This window comes from Rhyacophila brunnea, unplaced genomic scaffold (assembly GCF_057557595.1).
Source record: "Rhyacophila brunnea isolate RB1 unplaced genomic scaffold, BYU_Rbru_1.0 scaffold_17, whole genome shotgun sequence".
In the NCBI taxonomy this organism is placed as follows: Eukaryota; Metazoa; Arthropoda; class Insecta; order Trichoptera; family Rhyacophilidae; genus Rhyacophila; species Rhyacophila brunnea.
In genome coordinates this window covers 17,854,994-17,879,447 of record NW_028232827.1, presented here as the reverse complement: position 1 = coordinate 17,879,447, position 24,454 = coordinate 17,854,994, and the positions used below count along the sequence as shown (strand labels likewise).

The 24,454-nt window shown below is 28.0% G+C and overlaps 1 protein-coding gene across 1 annotated transcript in view; it reads left to right on the top strand.

Moving 5' to 3' along the window:
* LOC147073788 (UNC93-like protein) overlaps window positions 1–24,454 on the top strand; it is a 234,143-nt gene that overhangs the window by 43,377 nt on the left and 166,312 nt on the right. Inside the window, exon 3 of the mRNA XM_085944800.1 lies at window positions 11,378–11,540. Coding sequence (XP_085800926.1) covers window positions 11,378–11,540 — 163 coding nt within the window. The remainder of the gene's footprint in view (window positions 1–11,377; window positions 11,541–24,454) is intronic.

Genomic DNA, 24,454 nt, shown 5'->3' with positions numbered 1-24,454 from the left:
AGACGAAATATATATTTTGTTGTCGTTTGTCGAAACTGTAATAACTTCGGTAGCAATTTTTGCACGCGTGGTCCTGGGTTGAATTTCAAATACATATTTATGCGTATACATTTGTGTTGGAATAATTAGTGTTCGCAGAGATTTTAATAACTTGTTTACGAACTGAGTCTAGACTAGACATTAAATGTATTTACTTGAATAAATTATTTTGTATTCAATACTGTATAATTATTTATATTGAAAATACACAATATCATTTCCTCAATAGCTGGTAGCTATTTCTTGGTGTAATTTGCATCACCTTCGATTATTTATTTAATATTGTTAACGAAACTAGTCGCAAAAAGTATAGTTTGGTCAGTAGCTTAATGAATAGAGCCTGGAAAGTGAAAGATGTCAATTCCTGCTCTTGCTCTTGGTCAAACACACTTTGATAAGTAAAAATGTGATTTTGACAGACGCGGGATTTGAACCGATTTCTACGTGTTAAAGAGACGAATATATACTAATGTATTATTCCACCACAAGGCGTAAATACTACTTTACTTTACTTTACATATTCCTTGCCTATCTTAATTTTAAGATTATTATAATATTTTTTTATCAATTCGGAACAAATTTCACCGTGAGCAACTGTCCTTATTTCATAAAATTTTAGTAAAATCTTTTCTGATTCCTCCCTTATTGGCGTGTAGGGACCGATTACGGTTAATCGTAAAAGCTAAGGTCAGGTAACGAATCTTAAATGGTGCTCACCTTACTCTTAATAAAGTTCAGATTACTCCCCAGGGATATTGAAGATTATCTTTGTAATAGGTACTTAAAATTCATATTAACCGCAGAAATACCATTAATGGTATTATAAAAAATATTATATTTTCCGAAGTTTAATTCGTATCTGGCCCCAGTGCAAATAATAAGTATGATTGTAGTAACCATGTTAATACAGAACAATTTAATACATGTAGGTATTGACTATTGTACACTGTTATTATTTATGTATACTGAATAGTAACATATATCGACATAAAAGTGTCTAAAACACAGAACAGATAATACATAGAATACCAATATGCTATATTCAATACGCTGCATCTTGATGTAGGGTTTTGAATGTGTGAGTGTCCTACAAAAATAAAGCACGCATTATGCACGTGCAATAGTGTGTGTAATACACCAACATTAAATGAGCGTAAATGCATAAACCGAGAGCAGATTTCAGTATTCGACGTAAAACGTATTCTTGACACGTGTGTAAGTTTAACGCATTCGCTGCTGAGTAGGTAATGAGTTTTTAATTAGCACATTTAAAATGCACGTTAATTACATCGATCGGCCGCCTGGTCATTACGCGCATGTGCGTCTTCAGCGTCCAAAGTATTAATCCGGATTCTTCCTTACTCGAGTCGGTTACCAGCTATCGCCTTATCCGTTATGTATTTCAGTTCCCATTATTTCTGAGTTCCCTGGTCACAAACTAATTGTCTCAGTCGATAATGAAGAACTCGTCATAAAACAGTTGACATAAACTGACGTTAACTGACTTATCTTATTATAAATTAGAAGATTACAATATGGAATATATTATGGATAGATAATAATGTGCAGTCAAGTTGCATTAGTGAAACAATCTTCTTCTTATTGTGCCATCCCCTAGCGGAGGTCGGCCACCATCAAGGCGATCTTATTTTTGTCGTCTGCTACCCGGAACAGTTCGGTGAAGCTGCACTCATACCAATCACGGAGGTTCTTAAGCCACGAAATGCGGCGCCGTCCTCTGCTACGCTTCCCATTGATCTTTTCTTGAATGACAAGTTGGGGAATGCTGTATTTTCCCTCTCATAATGTGGCCGAGGTATATTGTAGTTTTCTGGTTTTGATACTACGTAGAACTTTTCGGTTCTTCTCCATTCGATTAAGAACTTCAACATTTGTCACAGCCACATCTCGAAAGCTTCAAGTCTCCGTGACATCTCTTGGTTTCGCGTCCATACTTCCATACCATAGAAAAGAATTGAGAGCACATAACAACGTACCATATGCAGTCTCAGACTTAGGTTAAGATCTCGATTGCTAAGGAGGCATCTCATTTTGAGAAAGGCGCTCCTTGCGATCTTAATTCTAGTTTTTATTTCCTGAGACTGGTCCCATTTCTCATTGACCCATGTACCTAAATATTTATAATGGGTCACACGCTCGATTGGTTCTCTGATAATGACAAAATTTGTGTTGGTGTCTGGTGTTGCTGTTTTTGAAACAATAAACAACCATAAAAACCAGTTTGATAATGAACTATGTATCCATCATGAAAACCAAAATTATTAGTACCTACCTAGTTGTAGATACTCGGAGTACCTAATTAATATGAAATTGACACAACGAACAACTACATATTAATTATGTATTATGCTTTCCAGGATTTCTATTTATCAAAAAATATAACCATATCAAATACTTTTGAATTCAGAACAAGATTTACAACTTATTCTGAAAAACCGGGAAAAGTCTGAGAAACATGCCCGTTATAAAAATCAATAAAATAATTGGATTGAGTAGGATTCGAATACATATTATTTGTTCACTTCTGTATTTTATTGACATGTACTCGAGAGTTATTTCAGGTTAACAAATCAAATAATTTCAGAATAATACATCCTTAAAAAACAAAATAATATGTATATTTAAAATATTAAATCATATTAATCTTTTATTAACTAGGTATTAAAGTTAGATATAATTTCATATTTCTTTAAAAATATTGTTTTAGGTATTCGTTTATTTCAAAATTTTCGTCTGCATGGTACATAATTCGAAAAAACCTGATAAATATAAAAATAAGAACAAAAATATGTTGCCAAGCGGGACTCGAGCCTTGGTGTATCGGATTTTGGCCAATGTGCTTGATCAATTTAGCTACGTGCATCCTAAGTAATTACGCCGTAATTAACTGAATGTAACTAAAGCGTTTCTCTAATTTCGTTTATATTGGCGACTGGCTTTATGATTCGAATCAAGGTATCAATAATAGAATTGTTGTTTTAACGTACTTGCACTTTGCTAATATTTTTATGAATTGTTTTTTTGGTTTTTTTATGCAATGAATCATTTACAAGATTTGAGAATGTAACATTCTTTTTCGAACACACATAAATCGGAAATACTTCAAAAATATACATATCGTATTTATAAAAAAAAAATGCAAGCTGCTGGGCGTGTTTATTATAGCCGATTAATATTTGCTTTACGAATTCAGCCAACTGTACCCTGTACTATAACTAATCAGGAAAAAATCTTCCTTTCCGATTATTAAATTTTAATCTAGTTTATTATTCGTTGAAATAAAAATAGCTTATTAATTTGATACTTAAGAGATGTGACTTGAATCAATATTCATCATTCAATAACTCATTGAAGTGTGACATCTCTTCGGCTCACAAATCATATCTAACGTCGATTGGTCGAAATATTGTCTCAGATCCTAATTGTTTTTGGAAATATATTCATTCGGTTAGTTCCAGTAGTACTACAAAAGACAATGCCATGATGACGTTGAATAATGATCCTATAGAGAACCATGTTATATCTGATGCATTTGCTAAGCATTTTAAATCACTTTATAGCTCAATAGAACCGCTACTTGACCCCGATTCTGCTGGTCCTTCGTCTGCAACGCAAGATATTCAAATCTCAGCTTTTGACGAGAAAGATATGGAATATTGGTTTTCAAATTTGTCTCCCAAAAGTTCATTTGGTCCAGATGGCTTGCCACCTTATGTGGTTAAGGGCTGTTACGAACAAATATCCTTTCCGCTTAAACATATATTTAATTTAATCATAGCATCCAGCACTTTTCCTGATGCATGGAAAATAACCCGCCTAAGGCCGCTTCATAAAAAGGGATCTAGATCAGAGATCTCTAACTATAGGCCAATAGCAGTTCTTTCGGCTCCATGTAAATTATTTGAATCGATATTACTCGTACATATACACATCAACCGTCAAATAGACTCTCGCCTCTCCGATTCGCAGCATGGTTTTCGACTTAGGCGGTCCACAGTAACAAATCTTATAGTGTATAATAATTTTATTTCAAATTCTATGGATAAGTCGATTCAAGTTGATTCTGTGTACACAGATATTTCCAAGGTATTTGATCGTATTGATCACGATATTTTATTACAAAAGCTTTGTACATTTGGCGCGTCATATAGTATAATATGTTTTTTTGCTTCTTATTTGAAAAATTGCCGTCAATTTGTTGATTACCATGGGAATGAATCGCGGATTTTTAGAACAAACTCTGGTGTTCCTCAAGGTTCAAATCTTGGCCCAATTTTGTTTTTAATATTTTTTGATGATATTGTCAAAGTTATAACCAATTCTTCTTGTTTGCTATTCGCAGATGATCTTAAAGTTTTTCGAACTATTGAAACCCCGTTATGCTGTGCGATGTTGCAGTCTGACCTAGATGCTATCTCGCAATGGTCTATCTTAAATAAACTTGAATTCGCTACCTCCAAATGTAATATTATTTCATTCAATCGTTCAAGGCACACCTTATTGTTCCCATACACATTGTCTGGTATAATATTGAGTAGGGTAACGGAGATAAAAGATTTGGGAGTATTGTATGATACAAAGTTCACTTTCAATCAGCATATTCTTAACATCAGTACTAGATCTAGCAAAATGCTTGGTTTTGTTATGAGGGTTTCAAAATCATTCGAAAACGTCCGTGTGCTACGTACATTATACGTATCATTTGTGTTGAGTATTCTTGAACATGCCAGCATTATTTGGAGTCCTAATAGGTTCATGCCCACAATTAAGCTGGATCGAGTCCACAATAGATTTCTTAGATTTCTCTACTTAAGAACATACGGGTTCTTTCCTTATGATAATGACAATAAAATGAATTTCCCGACTCGTTTCCTTCTGGGTATGCTATCAATGCAATCCCTGTCTACCCGAAGAGTGATTGTTCTTTTAAAGCATTTCTTTTTACTTCTTCGTGGGTTCATTTACAATCCGCATATACTGGCAAATATTAATTTTCATGTTCCCACCAATATCACTCGCAGCTCCACGGTCTTCAAGATACCTCGTCGCAGGACAGATGTTATGTTTCATGATGCTGTGTATCGTGCAATTAGCTTATTTGATGGCACCATAAAGGTTGATTTGTTTTTTATTAATTATATAATGTTTGTAGACGTTTTAAATAGGATAAATTTATAATTGTATATATTATCATATTTCTTTAATATTTACACATGCTGTCTTTTCCACTTTCTTGTCATATTAGTTGTTATTTGTAATTAAGATATTTTTATATATTTGTATGTATTATGTATTATGGCGCATTGGCCAAAAGCTGTAATGCCGTAATACTCTTTTTTATAAATAAATAAATAAATAAATAAATATAAACAATACAATTTTACAATAATTGAGAGCTTTTTTACTGTTATTTATTTATTAAGTATATATAAGTACACGAAAGGTTAGAGGGAATTACAATGCATGCATTTTATTTTTTCTGAAATAATAATAATAATATCTTTATAAAAAACTATATTTTTTCCACTTTTTCAGAACGTTCAATCACCAATTATTATTGATACTGTTGGTATTATAACAAAATAAGTATTGGCATATTATAAACATATAAATGTTGCAATTATTATACTAGTAAATAAATTTCTATTATTACAATAATATGAGAGTTTTCGAGATAAAAACTACAACAGTACATGTTTTATAGTAATACGTCTATACATTTTAAGTGCTCTGTTGAATGTCCTTTTTGTATTAGAGTAAGTACACTAGTTCCCATATAAGCTTAAAATGCTACACAAACAATTACATGTAGACAATGAGTGGGTTATTTTTCACACATTTTCTTTGTCGAATGTAGGCGTATAAGTTTTTCGGTTACCACACATTAATCTCTTCCCAGGATATTGGATTTCACGCTTCATTCTGGTATTAGGACTTACTTTTTTCCATTAACTCTAAACGTAGCCTGGAAAATGGAGACACAATTACAACGTTGTATCTTATTTCAATATTTGGTTAACTTTACTATTAAAAATAAATCTAATGTAAATGTCTACCAAAATTATTTTTTATTAAATTAATATTAATTAATATGTAATTAAAAACAATATTATCAAATATACATTATTTAAAGCACTTATAAGTATTTGCATTGAATAAAATACATCGCCCTTCAGTCAGTTTGCATTACAAATAGCCTCAATAAGGTTTTCATGAGAATGATGTGTGTTAAAAAAACTAAAGTTTTGCCTACATTTTTTTGGGCTTTTACTTCAAATATGCGAGATAATGTATTTATATTACTCATTTTTTCAAAGAAATTTTTAATAAGAAGCTATATCCTCAATAAGACTAAATTATGACATATTATAATGTTGTATTCCATTTAGAAGTAATTATTCATAAAAACTAACGATATAATATGTGGAAGTACTCTAATTTTAAATAATGTTGAATTCAGAAGTATTTTTTTATATATTAAACTATTAACCGTCATCTTCTTCGGTATTGTTCTTGTAAAAAATGCCTCCAAAGTTTCCTTATCCACTTCTTTAACTCATCTTCATTATCTTAATAATATGATTATTTTATAACTTATTCAAATTGCTGATTTCACTGCTGTAAGTAGTTAAAAAGTAAAATTAGTTGTCATGACGTTCGCACCACAATACAGCATATGGCGGCAAAGGCGGCTCTCATGATGAAGTGTGTAAGGCGCTGAGTTTCAATACGGGAGCTCTGGGTTCGATTCCCGGTGAGGAGACAATACATTTATGTGATTTTCTCAAAGGATTTATGATTGTTCAAAATTACTAACAATCACCTTACACGAAATAAAAGGACATGGTTATTAATAATTAAAAAAAAACAGAGTGTATGGACCTGCATATTGTTATAATAACAGACATTTTTTTTATATAGAATATCTATTAGCTATTTTCTCTACCTGTCAGGTTCGTGCAATGAATTGAAATACAGATTTTTAAAAATAACATGCAGTTTGGCAAGGATCAAACATCCAACCCATAGTTTCAACCGTATAACTGTTGGGTTCGAAAAAAACAATTAATAACATATTTTTTTCCTAAGTGAAAGAAATATTTTTTTTAATTGAAATAACGTTTACGTAGCAGAACTTAATTATAAATTATTTTATAACAAAGTTTTTTGGTATTTCTATGATATTTGAGCTATTTATATTGATATAATATTTCAGTATAGAAGGCCCATTCTCATATCTATCTACGATAAGTAATCTCAGAAATTCAGACAGTTAATGCTCATTACAAGACAGTCACAGAGACAGAGAGAATGAGAGGGTGCATTTTGTGAATATATGCCTCACAGTTCACTCTTTTCACACAACACTGGCATAGATGTCATATGCTTACGTATATTTTTTTTTTATTTTGATGTATTAATTTTTATGGGCAGTTGGTTTTTAAGCACACTACTTTATATACAAAATTTCTCTGTAAGTTTGTAATACTTTTAAGGGGAAAAAATATTTGACTATATTTCAGGCAACATTTAAAATGCTTACTACTCTCATCGTAAATGTATTCAAACCTTTTATACGCTCAACGTATTACTTCTAGAAAAAGTTTTATATAAGAAATGACTGCCATACATATTTAAACTAAGTTTTCTTTTCTGTCGCGAGAGGTGAACAGACGAAACCGTCAAGAAAATGTGTATTTGATGACAGCATGGAAAACGTTTGGCGGGAAACGAAGAGGAAAATTAAAAATGAATAAGCAATAGCGGAAGTTACTTAACCGGAAAATGAGAGACCATTTCATTGGTATTAAGCGACGCTTTTTGTTATTTATGAAACTGGTTATTGCTCCTGCATTAACTTTTGAAATAAGTAATATCATAGTTGTAAAATAAATATCTTTTATTTTTCGTCTGCCTTTTAGAGTTATTTCAGTTACAACTAACCAAAAATGGGTTTGAATTTTTTTCTGTGTATTTATATTATATCTTTCCATTACTTCTTTTTTCGCAATACTACATTCCAGGAGGCCTCTTTTATAAGTGCCCCAAATGACTGCAGCTTTTTGCATATCTTCTAAAATTTCCAGACCTCCTTCAGTCCTCATATCGAACCTACCTTTTTCGTTGTCTTATGGAATACCACATTAATCATGATAGTTTGTACTATTCCATCTTTCAATATGAGTCACCAGTCTTTGCAACTAACAGAATTTAACAATAATGTCCTATTTAACTATGTCGTCTAACATATTGTTCAAGTTTAATTACCCTATTTTCCAATTTGAGACCAAATATTTTATAATTATTTATCTTTTAAGATACCTTATGTTTTTTTCTCTTTTATAAGTTATAAATGAGGCACAATATTTCATGACCATAGCGAGCCACTGATCTTAGGTTTTGTTAAATAGATATTCATTTATTTGCCCCAGAATTTTCAATCCCATAAATTAGAAGCAGGCATTGGTTTCACAATATTATGTGGATAATTAGTCATTTCACTGTCTTATTTTACATATATAATATAGATCTGAATTAGGTAAATAAAATAATACACTTATATATTATTTGGCATATGTGTTCTATAGAATTTATTTTCCATGATCAATGTACTTGATTTTTGCTACATCTATTTGTAGTACTAACATAATATATTGATCGTATATATTATATACGTCTGCTAGGATTGATTCAAAATAATTATGTAGTCTGCATAAGCATATATCTGAATTGTATTATAATCAACATGGTTTTTTATGCTTATTTTATGTACTATTATGGCACTCAGCACTTACTACTACTTATACAATATTTGTTATATTATAATGTTTACATACTACGTAGTGTATAATATGTATCTTTATTATTAATACTTACTATTTTTTTGTATATACTATGACCATTGTCACAGAATATTAATAAACTTATGTTGACATTGAAAAATTATGTGCACTTACTAATCGTTTGTATATGATCATTGTCACAGAATATTAATATATTATGTTGACATTGAAATTAATGATAAAGAAAATATTTTTTTATTATAGAAGTATTTAAATGTTATATAACCTGAATCTTAATGACGTATTAACTATTTACATTTCAAATAATAATCAAACTAAATAAAAAATAATATCATGTGGTAAGTATGACTTATTTCACATTACTTAATAAATATCAGTGATATGTTGACAATGTTCGATTGAAGCAAATGACACCGGTATTGATTAAATTAAATAATTATTAATCTGGCATAAGTACTACATATTGTTTTCATAAACTATTTTTTTATTCAACGAATAATTTACAATATTTTAAAATGTAACTATCTTTATATGACGTCTAAAAGGAGGGCATATTTTTTCGAAGATTTTTTTTTATAGTTGGTATAATATATCTGATATGTTTCCAAATTCGAAAGAGTCGAATAAAAAAAATATTTATTAAATTATTAGCAAGGATAAAATTTTGAGGGATTCTGACGTCGGTTAGTATATTAGAGTAATTGATACTTATTTTATTGTTGTTTTAACTTAATAAAACGCAATTTTTTTGTAGTACTTATTCCACTTTTAATCAATAGATTAGGACCGGTTTCGTCCGCTTCAGAGAAACATTTTCAACTGAAGTCATTTTTTTTAAAACAATATTATTTATCAAACAAAATCCAAAGCGACAGAAATAATATAACAATAGGTACATAAATTATCCGTCCAATCATACCTTCCCAATAACAGATTAATTTAAAATTAATGAGGTTGGACATTAATATTTCATACTAAATCAGGGGCATTAAACAAATTATTTTAAATATTAACTAGCCACAAAATATGAACACTTAGCTAATTAACAATTAGCTAATTTTGTCGTAATTAGATGGGATGTCTGTGGTTTAATTGGTAAAGCACATTGGCGCGAACCCAGTTCACGTTCCGACGGGCGTCGTATTTATTTAAAAAAAATTTCTAGTAGGCATATGTATATGAGGTATTTTCATATTATATATCATGTTGTCTACATATTGTGTTTTATTTTAATTAATACAATGCAATATCTCTTCATCAAAAATTGACAGTTGATACAATTGAATAAATCGTTTGATAATATTTTTAAAGACACTAACACTTTTTGACATAATATATTCTGTCTCAGTATGCCTATTATATTAAAAAATACCTCCCCTTTTAAATTAATTTAAATTGATATTCTTAAGTTCATAAAAAAAATATAACACTATTATTATCCCAATAAACAAAATTTTCATTAAAAAATATATCAATTTTCTTATCTTATTTTCATTTTCAAAAAATGTAAGGCATGCGATTTAATCAGATAAAATATAATAAAACAATTAACAAGAGATCTCATGAAACATCAATTCAGCTTTTAATATTTTCTTTTATATTATTAACATAGCACTTTTAAAAAGATATTTAAAATTTTTGTATATATTTTTATTGTCCGATAAATTCCTTTAGTTTATACAGAAAATAAATATAACAATAATAAGTAAAAAGCAAATCAGATCTTATCAATATATACTTAGTAAAATTAATATTGTCAATAACTGTGTATTTATATATATTAAATATCGAGCTGACTCGGGGTAGCATCCACTCCCATGCCCCAAAGTTGGTCACGATCCTCAGCTATGAAGGAACGACCATGAAGAGACAATATATTATATTTAAACGATTATGCAAAAGTTGTAATTTTAGTACCCAGTCATACTTTATTAATGAGTTACTCTTAAGTTATTGCGTGTAACATGAAATATTCTTGAACTGCATTCAATGCAAATACTAATTTATCGATTACAAAAATGTTTATCAGTAAATTTAATCTTGTATATAATTAAATAAAACCATATTCTACAATTAATCCTTCAATATATTTTGTTGATTAAATTTGTAGATATATTTTTACTCTGCTTTCGAATCCATGGATTACAGACTCGTATACCATGTCTGGTAAATTCATCAAAACCCGGATCGCAAAAATTTCTCAAAGTAAGATAGTACAACACTTAATCAATTAGAATATAAATATTAAATTTGTGTTTGAATACATACTTAGTAGGCTAATCAAATGGCCAATTACATTTTCTAGTACAAAAAAAACTGATTATTAATAGATTGTAGAGCCAATAATTGATCAACATAGTAAAATATAATAAAATATGTAATTTTAAAGATATTAAATTAATACAAATAATAGTTTGTACAATCAACAATTAACGAAAAAAAAAAATTATTTTAAAACATAATATTATATTTACATTTGACCAGTTGACTTATTTATTTGTTTATAATTACAGCTGGCTGGGGTGCAAGTGGGCCATTGCGATATCATTCGCAGCCTATATGCCTTTTATAGGGGCGCAATTCTACCCCAAAATCTACACCCTCATACCCGCTGGACTCATGGTCGGTTTCGGGGGTGGCCCGCTGTGGTGTGCTAAATGCACATATTTGACTGTGGTAAGCATAATATTTTTTAGCTAAATGTTTAATTGCACACAAAAATGTCTTATATTACAAGATAAAGGCTCAGAAATTTTTCATATTTTTTATGCTAATGCAAGATAATATTATTTTCTTTTTCGGTTACACATTTTTAATGATAAAAGAATACATTTTTAGAAAATTTGAAAAATGTACATAGGCGTACAAAATTAGGTTATTGGTTATATCTACCCTATATCTGCCTATAGTGACTATTTATCATATATTTTCAGCAATATGAGTTTATTATTGAAGCTAGGTGCTTGTAAAATGATACCTAAAATATGAATGTAATTTTAAGACGTTGATAATATGTATGTTGTTTATATCTCGCATTTACGACATGGAATAAGTAGAATGGAATGAGTAAGGAATAAGTGTTAACAATGTTCAAATAAAAAATACTCGGTAACATGAGTAAACAATATAATAATAAAAAAATACAAGGAAGCATACAGAGAACTAAGTTGATAGACCCTATCTTAAGACTTATAAAACAACGTTCACCTAAATTCACCCTCACGTAAGTATCACATAGTTATTGCGCTCCCAATTGGCATTAGGTATTAATGGCAGATTAGTTTTGCACTTTGGGGAAATAAACAACGGATGCCCTCGACGTCTAAGATGTCAGAAACACATAAGCCAATATTACCAATATTGGCAGGTTTTCATTTACGCCGCGTATAAGTCGGAAAAAATATGTACCTAAATAAAGATCCCTTCTAAGCTTTAAACTATAGTATGTAAACATATCATATATAAAGTTAGTCGGATAGAGCCAAGGATTATATCCATATAGTGGAGAGTAAAGGAGTCTCAAAACGTATATCATGCTATATAAATCAAATAATTTCAAAATATACTCACATATTTTATTAAATTAAACTATGAATTATTAAATATTTTTTTATGTTATTCTAGAAAACTTATTAAACTTCTTATATAAATTAATTGGATGATTTTTCAACAAATACAAACAAAACTTTTCTTATTAATGTTTTTAGTGTAAATTATCAGTAAAAATAATAATTGGTACTTTTGTATTCTGACAAGTCATAACGCTTCTCCTTAAGAAAAAATAGTAATATTCATTCTTTGGGTTGTAACATTTATCCACAGCGTACCAATTCAAAAAAAAAACACAATTTATTAGTTAAAAATATAAACATAGTATATCATTTATAATATTATCCTATGATTTTTTATGTCAAAGTTGGATTCGAACACAATATATCCTTTACTATCGGAATGAGAGCTAATTAAATCTAATAATCTAAACTATATTTAATTGATCTGTCATTCAAAACTGGGACGTTTTCAGTGGTATAGCGATTTTTTGTCAGTTATTCGTGAGAAACAAACAATATATCATCGAACATACATAGTTTGAGAACACATCAGATATTATACCTACTAGAAAAAATCATATTTGAAAAAATACGACGCCTGACGGAATATGAACCCGTATATACACTGGTATCCCGCCAATATGCTTTAACCAATTAAACTATAGGCCTCCTACTTAATTACTATAATTTAAACTTGTAGGTTCTACATTAAATGCTTATCAAATTGCGTTATTATTGACTATCGGTTTTTGTGTTTGAAATCAATGAATATTAATTATCTTAATTACTAAATGATGGCTCTCGCCAAATATTTACTTATTACGTCTACTTGAAATTGCTAACATTTTTTAATAAACCATTTTTTTAATACGATGCCTGACGAGATTTCTTTTTCAAATGTGATATTTTGGGGTATCTGAGGAGTTTTCAAGTTATGTATTTTCAATATATGGGATGTTACATTTTCAAATCTTGTAAATTAATATAATGAATAAAAGAAACGGTTTATTAAAAATATATATTATCATTTGTTAATCAATCTCATTTATAACATGTATTTTTTTTAAAATATGAAGCAATAGAAATATTATTTGCCAATTATTATTATTTGGATCGCTTAAAAAAGTGTGGAGCCATTTTATTTTAAATCATTTTTAGCTGAAGAATTTTGCAAGCAAAAACGATTTCATTAACGCCTTCGGTTTTTCAATAAATATTATTTATGGCAGCAATAAATTTTATCTCTCTAATTCGGTCTTCCACTTTAACGGCTTTCGGGCTTAATTTTCATTTGTGGGTTTTTATACTAATAATCCAAGTTATAGTTTCAAATAAAAGGTTGATTACTCTACAAAATAAATTAATGCTTTTGAATTTAGATTATTGAAGGATAAGAGAGACTATTATAAGCATAAACAAAGTTCATATAATTCGAGTACGTTATAAAATGTAAAGCATATTTAGTTAATTAAGCTTCTATTTTACAATAGATTTATTTTTGAATTTTTGAATACCTACTATAATCAACTAATATTTTGAACTGATATAGAGAGATAAAAAACATAGGCTTATAGAAGTATCACATAATTTCAAAAGTAGTTTCCTTTATTTTTATTGGCATGAATTGAGTTAATAATGCCAGTTTGTACAAAAAATAAATCTCTACAAGTAATCTAGAAAACTAATTAAAAACAGTATTTTTAAGTTAAAAATATAAGGTCTTAACTCTTTTCTACTCTCAAAGTCTACTCAGCATACTGATATACTCAGTATAATAGGCATTCTAATAATTAAATTAAAATTATATCAACTCCCAATTTAAAGGTTTTTCAACCATTTTTATTAAAATAATATAAGATATTTATTTATAAATCAATAACAGCAATAAATTTTTTATCATATTACACAGTAACCACAGCAGTTTTCTCATTTTTTCACTAAACTAGTTTACACCTTTTGAAACTGTAAGAAGCGTGCATTGTATATTTTATATTTGATGGTTCACATTTTCCTATATCTATATAATCACAATATATTCGTAGTATTGACGATAAATTTGACATTATTTTTCCATTATATATGGCCAAATTTTTAAATACAATCAACATCATTAAAAACTACCAAAAAAATAGCGAAACTTTTGCGTGATACCAAATTGTGATTAAAATTTATTTTATATTTTTTTCCAAATCCTGAATATTTTAAAACAGCAAAATATCCACAATTTAATAATACTATACAACTTCTACAGTCATAATGGCTGTACATAATTTAAGATTACCTACCCAAACTTTAAAAGATATTACTGAAGTATTACATAATATAACACTATAAGGTCATTGATAGGTAATAATATAATATTTAAAATATTTATTAACACACCCAATTAAAATCAGTTACATTTTTTTTTTATTTAGAATTTTTGATAGGTAAAGATTTAACAAACTTGTAATGTAAATAAAACTATGCTAGTTTCGTTTTAATTAATCTTTGTATAACTGATAACTATCTTAGAAATCGGTATAACAAAATGTTTATTCTCTCAAAGTGTAGAGGTGACTAGCCATCAGTAATAACAATTGTAATAGTAATGATTGTATTCAACTAAATCGCTTCGGATATTGATATATTCCACTTACGTGAAAGTAAACTTCGATCATTGTTATATACACTCTTAACATTATGGTCTACTTAGTACTATCTATTTTGTCTTCGCTGTTTTTTGTTAATAGATTGTTAGTGCTGTTACTTAATTTCTCTGTTATTTTCGTATCACTTTGTAAACGTCTTAAATTTATAATTTGTAAGATACATCAAATGAGAATTAAATTGATTTGATATAAATATTTTATTCTGGTATAAAAATAGCTTAAATTATCTCAAGAAAAGAACATCTTAACTGGATTTTTTGGGGATTGTCTTTAAAAATTATTTATTTATGTAGGTAATTACATTAATATTATCAGTATTTAACCAGAAAATAGATGTTATTGCAATTCAAAATCTCAAAAAAGTATCTTAATATACCATATTGTACCTAGTAGTCATCAGTATATCAGTAAAGTGATATATCTCACTAAAAACTTGTAACTACTTAATACAAAAACCATAATTAATTTTGCCAAAAATATAACGTTTTTATAATATGTGTTGAAACTATTGTATTCCGATCATTTGCAAATTAAATATCTTCGGAAGTTTTCGTACAAAAGAGAGATTTTCATATACATTATTTATACAATTTTCATTTTATTGCGGCATAAAAGTGTTGCAAGTAATAAAAAAATCTTTTTACAAAACCATTATATTTAACCACATTCGCTTTGTATTTATGCTAAAGCTTTATCTTCTCATTTTCAAAAGCACATTTTGGCATATGGTTTTGTAAAACAGACCTCTACGTGATTTTTCATTTTTCATGCGCAACATTATTTATTAAAGAATACTTAGCAACCAATTTTCAATCTATCTTACTAACATAATATAATACAGTTATAGAGTTTATATGAATCATTTATGCATAGAAAGTTTATTATTTATGATTATAATACCTTTTAGCAATTTAATACTGTTTAGAAAATTAATATAAACCTACCTGTTTAGTTTTAATATTTTATTTAGATATTCAGTAAAATTAAATATACCATGTACTTTATCTAATAGTACATATTGATCACAGATTTTGTTTTATAAGAAAAGCGGTTTTATTTAATAAAAAACTATTAATTGAACTAAATTTATTATAATATTATTATTTAATGTATATTGTTCACAACATTAATCATAATGATTTACAAATAATTTTCATTACTTATAAATTTAAAAATTAATTACCTACTATAAACTCAATATTTTGAATTTTATGTTGTAGTCATGGAGTCAATATTTAACTATTATGAACTAAAATTATAGCATAATACTATAAAATATATTATATTATAGCATTATACTATATATAATAACGAAATGATTTTATTTTATTTTACCACGTTTTTATTAGCTCGTGTTCTTGTTTGTCCAATACAAATCTTGTTTTAACTAACTTCCCGACTAGCTAGATATATTTGAAACTTTTAAAATATATCAGAACACGATGACAATGCGTTTTTTAATACTTTTAGCTATTTTTAAGCAGAATTGAATTCATTTTCAGTTAATTCTGTTTTGTATAGTATGTTATTTCGGAAAAAAATCGTAAAAGGTAAAACACTATTATTGGTTGCTAAGGAGGTCCTAGCAACTAAATTATTAATATATACGTGCGTTACTATGGAAATTAATATGAAATGTCGAAATGACATTTCAGTATTCTATATTTATTCAGTATTTCTATCAAGTACAAAAAAAAAGTATTTATTAATACATAGAATTTTCAAGTTTATATGATTCAATAGAAAATTTAAAAACGTGGTACATAAAAAAAAATATTTTAATTTAATAAATGTAGATTAATTGTGACAGAGTTCAATTTATTAATTCAATGTTAATTACATTGGCTACTTCTATTATTATTTTATTTAAAAAAAAATACAATGTCAATTATTTAACAATCACACCTTGTTTTTTCAGTTGCATAATAAAAATAGTATGTCTGTCTTTTTCCCTTTAACAATTGTTTTCAGTTGCAAAAATTGCATTTATAATACAACAATGTACAGTCAGATGAGCTGTGTGCTTTGTGTTTGTTGACAAACACAATATTGCAATTTTATTTTGTAACGCTCGTGTTGTAAACTCATAAATAATTCATTCACTTTAACAGTGAAGTACATAAAATAACATAAACTTCCCAGTTAACCATTAAATTTATTTATATCGTTTTTTAGACAAAAAAAACATGATTTTTTTGTTTACCTAGATGAATCATATAAAAACATTATTTTTCTATTTTTTATAATTTTTCATTATTTTTATATTGATCTTTTACTAAGCATAATATTTCTATATTTTATAATAATCTTAATTCAAATTTCTATTAAAATGAAAGATTTTACAAACAACGATAAGCACTAATTTTTATGATTACTAAAATTATCGTAAACGCATTATTTTTAAATACTTTAATTGATATGTATGGGTATTTGATCCGGTACAAATATCCAATGGTTTGGGTAACGGCATACAAAAATTATTTATCAAAAAAAGTCTGTCATAGTGGAACAACTTAACTTTGAATTTCCGCAGATTGCGATTTCTTCTACTGCGCACGAATTAGATAAGTATGGTAAATTTAATTATTTTTACCGTTTTTATTTCCGACTTCGCTCAAACTACGTCATATTTTCCGTCAAAATGGAATAATGAGCAAACATTGCAACATACTCTACTTATAACATACACAATTATATAGCCTAAAGACATCAAAAAGCAAATTCTGCAGTGAAAATAAAATGCTTAATAAATTTTGATAAATATCTGTATTATCGAACATTATGATTTAAAAACACCATAGAAAATAATATAACCACTAAAAAAAATCTTTTTGAAAAAAAAAATCGACGCCCCGCTCGGCACTTTAACACGCTTTATTCGATCCCGCGCCTATGTGTTTTACCAACTAACTTATATGTGTCTTATATAATCGCGACGGAATTAACTAATATTTTTTTTACATTATAGTCTATGATGCGCTATTTAAATTGCGTTATTCGTTGAACAAAAATGGGTTAGTCCATATTATATGAATTAAATTATAGTATTTTTTAGGTTTTAAGGTTTTTAAAAAAAATATTACTGATATTTTATCAGAAGGAAACAAAATTAAGTGAAGAATATGACGTATTTATATTCATAACCGGCATAATTTGTACTGCGATATTGCGGGGTTTTTTTATTGTCTGTAGAAATATAAGCTTACTCAATGTAGTACTTCTGTTACTATGCACGCCATTTCAACACGTCAAGTTCTGTCCACGCCCTGATGTTGGTTGCAATAAAGTGCAACGCTAAATGTATTCATCTGGCCTTGCTTCGTAGACACAGAACTCTGATCCGAGATGAAAGAATACCTCCTTCAGTTTTATAGCTCTAGCTCTGAGTCTAGTATGTTTTGAATTATTTACTTAAAATACATACATTTTTCTCGCTGGTATTAGATTCTAAAGGAACATTCAGTTTTCAAAGCTTTCTCGAAATGCAATAAAGTTTCATACATTAAAATCGATATGATATTATAGTTTGTGTTATTTAGTATATCTAACATAAAATATATCAGCAATATTATACAGTATGGTCGAGAAAAAAATGCACTTTTAAAAATCTATTTACTTTTAGTACTGTAAAGTTAAGAAAACTAGTTAAAGTTTTCAAAACCAAGCATTTAATCGTCGCCATCTACGTTTTTCCCATCTCATGCGTTTTTGGGTGCATATTATTTTGGATTATCCTGTACATACAATCCTGCACTATGCCATTTAGTATTTTTACACTAATTGGAAACACGATGTAATTTTTATTTGTAAAAATATTAGGAATAGTGATTCAAAATTTTTTTATTGAATTTATTCATTATTTATTATAATTTATATATTGATATTTTATTAATAATATTATATAATTTTAAAAATAACAATGGATTATCGTTAAAAAGTTATAATTACGTTAAATATATATATATATATATATATAAGTATATAAAACTCATGTAATACACCGATTAATTTCTTCTAATACTGTAGATACTATAATAAATTCACGCTCTTACGGGTAAAAGTGATAGGAGCATTATTTTATATGTATATTATATGAAAAGTATTCAACCATATATTGAACCAATTTTAATAACAAAAAATAAACATATTATTATACATTGGTTAAAAATTTGTTATTATTTTCATAGCAACGTAGGAACCAATTTGATTTTAACACGTTAGCTTTACTTATATCCCTTTAAATACTGAAAACACTATTATTATAATTTAAATATAAATATTTTTTCTTGGCATAATATATTATATCATTTAACAACCAGACACAATTTACATAACATTTAAATCAGTTATATAGAATTTTTCAGCAGCTATTTTTTATGAAACAAATAATAATATATCGGTCACTTCATCAGAAAATACCAAACTCTTAAAACGACCTATATTGTTTTACAAGCTGACCAGGTATAACAAATCACCCAAGGTGTAACAAATCCTAGCATGATAATTCTTGTATTTTACCAGTCATTTGGCAAAATATGCACTATGTCTCTTAACCAAGCTATTTTTTTTTCATCCGTTCCGGTGATGTCACTTTAGATCAGTGTTCCGCAACCGGTATGCCGCGAGACGATGCTAGGTGTACCGTGGTGCATTGCTAAAAAAAACCCAAATAATTATGTATAATATACAATACTCACTTAATAGCCAAATTTGTGTACATGGCTGGTAATATATTTGAGCACCTGCATAAATTTAATAAAGCAATTCAAGGTCAAAATGAAAATATACTAACGTGCTCTGATAAATTAGAAGGATTCAAAAATAAACTCGAACTTTGGCAGAAAGAGTTAAGACAAGGATCTCCACAAATATACTAAAGGACCCACCAGACCACCATTGAAAACAAGCAATTAATTTTAGATCCGTCTCAAAAACATTTAACTTTGCTGCAAAAGAAAATTTCATAATTACTTTCATACAATCAATACGACTGGATTCGAAACTTTTCTGCAACCGATGCCGAAAATTCTATAGAAGCGCTTTCCCTATAAATTTGAGAGGAATTTGTTGAATTGAGAAATGACGGGAAGTTAAAACTGAACTTCGCCGATATTCCATTGGCTATTTTCTGGATTTCGATAATTAAAGAATATCCTTGGATATCCGACAAGGCTATCGTAGTTCAGCTTCCATTTTCTACGACATATCTAGGTGATCAAAGTTTTTCATCTCAAGTTATAATTAAAAATGATAAGCAGTCTTTCAGTTCTTTCAAACATCAAGTCAAAATATATAAAATGTTAGTTCATTGAAACAAGCTCAGGTATCACATTAATTAGTTATTATGTTGATAATACAAATTCATGAAAATAATATGTACAATTTAGTTTTTCCTCGTGTGTTATGCATATTTTATTATTTATCAAATAATAAATATAAATCAATGTAATTTTGGCGTGGCAGGTCAACCAAATAAGTACGATACACACAAATTTGCTTTAATAGTAAAAAAGTCGCCCGTTGGATCCTTTCAATCCTTTACTGGTGGACTCTTATTTATCTTAATCATTATAAAAATATTCAATTTAATCATAAAAAAATAATACTAGGTAGTAATTTTGTTGAAATAATAAACACACGTAAATTTTAAATTTTCGTATTACTGAATATTTTATAAGAATTTTTTGGATTGCCTTTTTTTACAAAAAGTGTTTCAACAAACTCAATATATAATATAATATTCGTGTAAATATTTTGACAGTTTTTTTTCATATTTCATATAGAATTTTTGGTATATATTTGGCTTTTTTGTATACCTTTATTATTTTATAGGGTGATATAATAATATAAGAATCACTACTTATCTTAGTAAAGTAATGTTTGTCTTAGAATGGCGATGTTTGGGATATTGTTGATTGATTTATGGAAGCCATTTATTACATCTCATAAAATATATTTTTATTATAATATTATAATAAGTTTCCTCTTAACATAATTATTTAACGCTAATCAATATGACTATATAATATTATACTTAATTCATGTAAATACATTTATATATCCATAATTATTAGGTGCGTGTAATGTATTTAAATCGTACATCTGTATATGAACTCTTATATGACTAAATCATTTAAATGTAAATCTTTGAATATTAACAATCATATTATTTTCTTACAGATATTAGTATCTGTAACTACGCTATTTTTCCTTAATAATTCATAAGACATTAATACTGTAACCGATTGTCCACTTTAATAATTATTCAATTAGTCTGTATGAACCTATATAGAGACTGATAAGTTTAACGTGAGTCTCCATGGCATAGCCTCGCGTTAAACTTGTCGGTCTCTACCACCACTGATTAAATATTTTTTCCATTTATTGGCGCCAAATCCCTATATGATTGTTGGCCTCCTACACCATTTGCCTTCATCCAAGTCTGTCAATAGGTGCATCCGTCTAGATTGGGATACTGAAGGTCTATAAAATCAACTCGACACTTTCCCTCTATCTTGTAAATGATTAACCAAGCATAAGTTTACCTTCCACTTTTCCAAATATGTAATTCATTTATTATGTACACAGGGTTCAAATATTTACATAATATATTATAGCATAATATCATCATCATAAGCCAGGGTCAATCCACTGTTGAATGAAGGCCTCCCCTAGTTTCTTTCACTCTTATCGGTCCCTAGCTCTTTGCCTCGACGTACACATACACTGTTGACTCATCGGACGACATGTCCAGTCTATAGCTGTTTCATCTGATTAACAACCACTATCACACTTCCTATCTACTCTTGTTAGAATTCTTATCCATTGGTTTATCTTTAGTGTATTTTCACGTTATGTCCAACATGCGCATTGCGCATTGTATATGGGATTATAGTAAAAATACACTTAATTTATAATTACATGCTTATAAAGACATGGGATTTATAAAGTAATACTTGAAACGTATTGTATAATAGATTTTAGTAATATAAATTAGTATTATCATTAATTGTTTCCACTAAATAAAATTTTGGTATCTTTTTTGATAATACTTTAATAATACATGATTTACTTGTACTAATTTAATATACAAAAATAAAGTACTTATCAATCTTTTACATCGCTTACTAATGTAGTAGGTAGTTAATTAATTTGATAAAATATTAAATTTTAAAATACCAAACTAATAATATAATAACTAATTTACTGAAAATGCTTTTCATTGTTTAATATTATAATATCAAGTTAATTCTAAATTTCAATTATTTTGTGCCAGTCAATAGATTCATTAAGTATGTTATGATTCAATAATTATTACGGCCGTATTCCGAAATTGCCGAAATTCAATATGTTATTTTAATATATTAAGTAGTAAATTAATCTAGGAATATATTCTTTACAGCCTTTGAAGTAGGGTATGTAACGTGTAATATCATTACGTGATTCCAAAATAATTTCATGTGATAAGTTAATATCCGATGATTAAGGTAGGTATCACACGTGTTGTAAATGATCTTTCTAGACCATAGAAAAGAGAATGTCTAACGTTTAATATAAAAAATAATATGGTAGAATAGATTGTGGGCTTTTGGTAAACTCAATGTCTTGCTTAAGTTGGAATAAAGAAGACATACGAGAACCTTATAAGTAATGGATTTCTATTAATAACACCATTCAAGCATAGAATTGATCTTATTCCAGCACTAATAAACTTAGTCTTGGTTTACTTAGTAACATATTTCTAAAACCATTTTTATGGCCATTAATAGGATACACAATATTATTATATAATAATAACATATTAATGTGAATAAACATTACAACATTGTATGTAATGTATATTGTTTAAGTAAACCTTATAATATTACAAAGCACCAAATAGAAAAAAATCACTTGTATTAATTTTAACTCTATTGGGTTGTTATTGGATTATTATACAAAAATAATTTAACACGTTTATTTTTAAGATTATTTTTTCTATTCAAAGCCATCAAATTTAATTCCAATATACTTTCAACACGAAATTATCGCTTTTATAAAATTGTATATTTTTTTCGGATCGTTTCAATCTCATCTGCATTATTTTAAAATATTCATCGGTAGAGTCTACAAAAAAAATACACCATACAGAAGAGACCCTTATTTACATGAATCTTGTAATATTGATGATTAAATTTAAAATAATAAAGCAATATTTTTGTAATAAATTCTTTCTTTGAGATACAGAAATGTTTTAACAAAATATAATATCTACCCCATTATGGTCGAGCGGCTTACGCGCCGGCTTATAATGTTGTGGGTTCCAGGTTCAAATCCAATTTCCAAAGTTTTTCAATTTGTGTGGCTGACTTCCATTGATTATTAATTTTACAAAAAACGCAATTTCAACTTCAGTTGAAAATGTCTCTCTTAGGCTTAAACCGGTCCAATTATTTAATCACTACGATATAATTTTCGTTTTTATTAAAATAATACTTAATACGATGCATTTCTACTATGAATTAACAGTAAGTTATCACAATCAAAGAAATTAACATCCATTTCTCATAAAAAAAACAAAAATCTGTTAATACAAACCTCCACCCTGTGGAGACCGATAATATGATCCCATTAGGATCGGACATAATAAAAAAAGAAAAATTATAAATAAGATATCAACAGAATTACTTTTAGCTGAGTTAAAAAGGTGTACATTATCATGTCTTTGTGGCTTTAGATGGTAAAATTTTGAAAGCTTTGTGTTTATAAAACTTATTTGTTTTTTACATTGTCCAACTAATCAATTTAGTTTTTTTAAAACAACTCTTTGAGGACAAAGTCAGAAGGTTTACGAGAACTTGCCCATGTGTTAAATTGAAAATTTGTAATCCTTGAAGCAAATTGTGCAGAAAATTAAAATTTGTCTTTTCGTCTCTAAGGTTTTTCTTCTTTTATTAAGTTTAATATTATTGCATTACCGGGTCTTTGTGTAGTAAAATATATTGTAAATAGTTGTATTAAATTTACCTTGAATAAACATGTTAAAATAATTAAATTTATAGTATAATTTATACATTCTTAATCCCTGATCGATAACGATATAATATAATTAATTTAATATTATTATTAATGAAAACTTTAAAATTTTGATTTCAGTACATTATGTATATATATATTTCTCAGTCCGAGATAATCTTAGCATTTTTTAAATCCATTCGAAGGTTAAAACCTGAAACGCACTTTTCTTTATAGTGGTCCCTCGGGACTTATTCCGCGTGATGTTTCATACTGTGAAAAGTGAATTAAATTTTCAAGCAAATTCGGAGCTTGGCCTAAATAAAACCAAAAGAATCTTTTGATGTATTCATGTACGGCGCACTAGTTAAAGTATGTAACAACACTAAGTTTT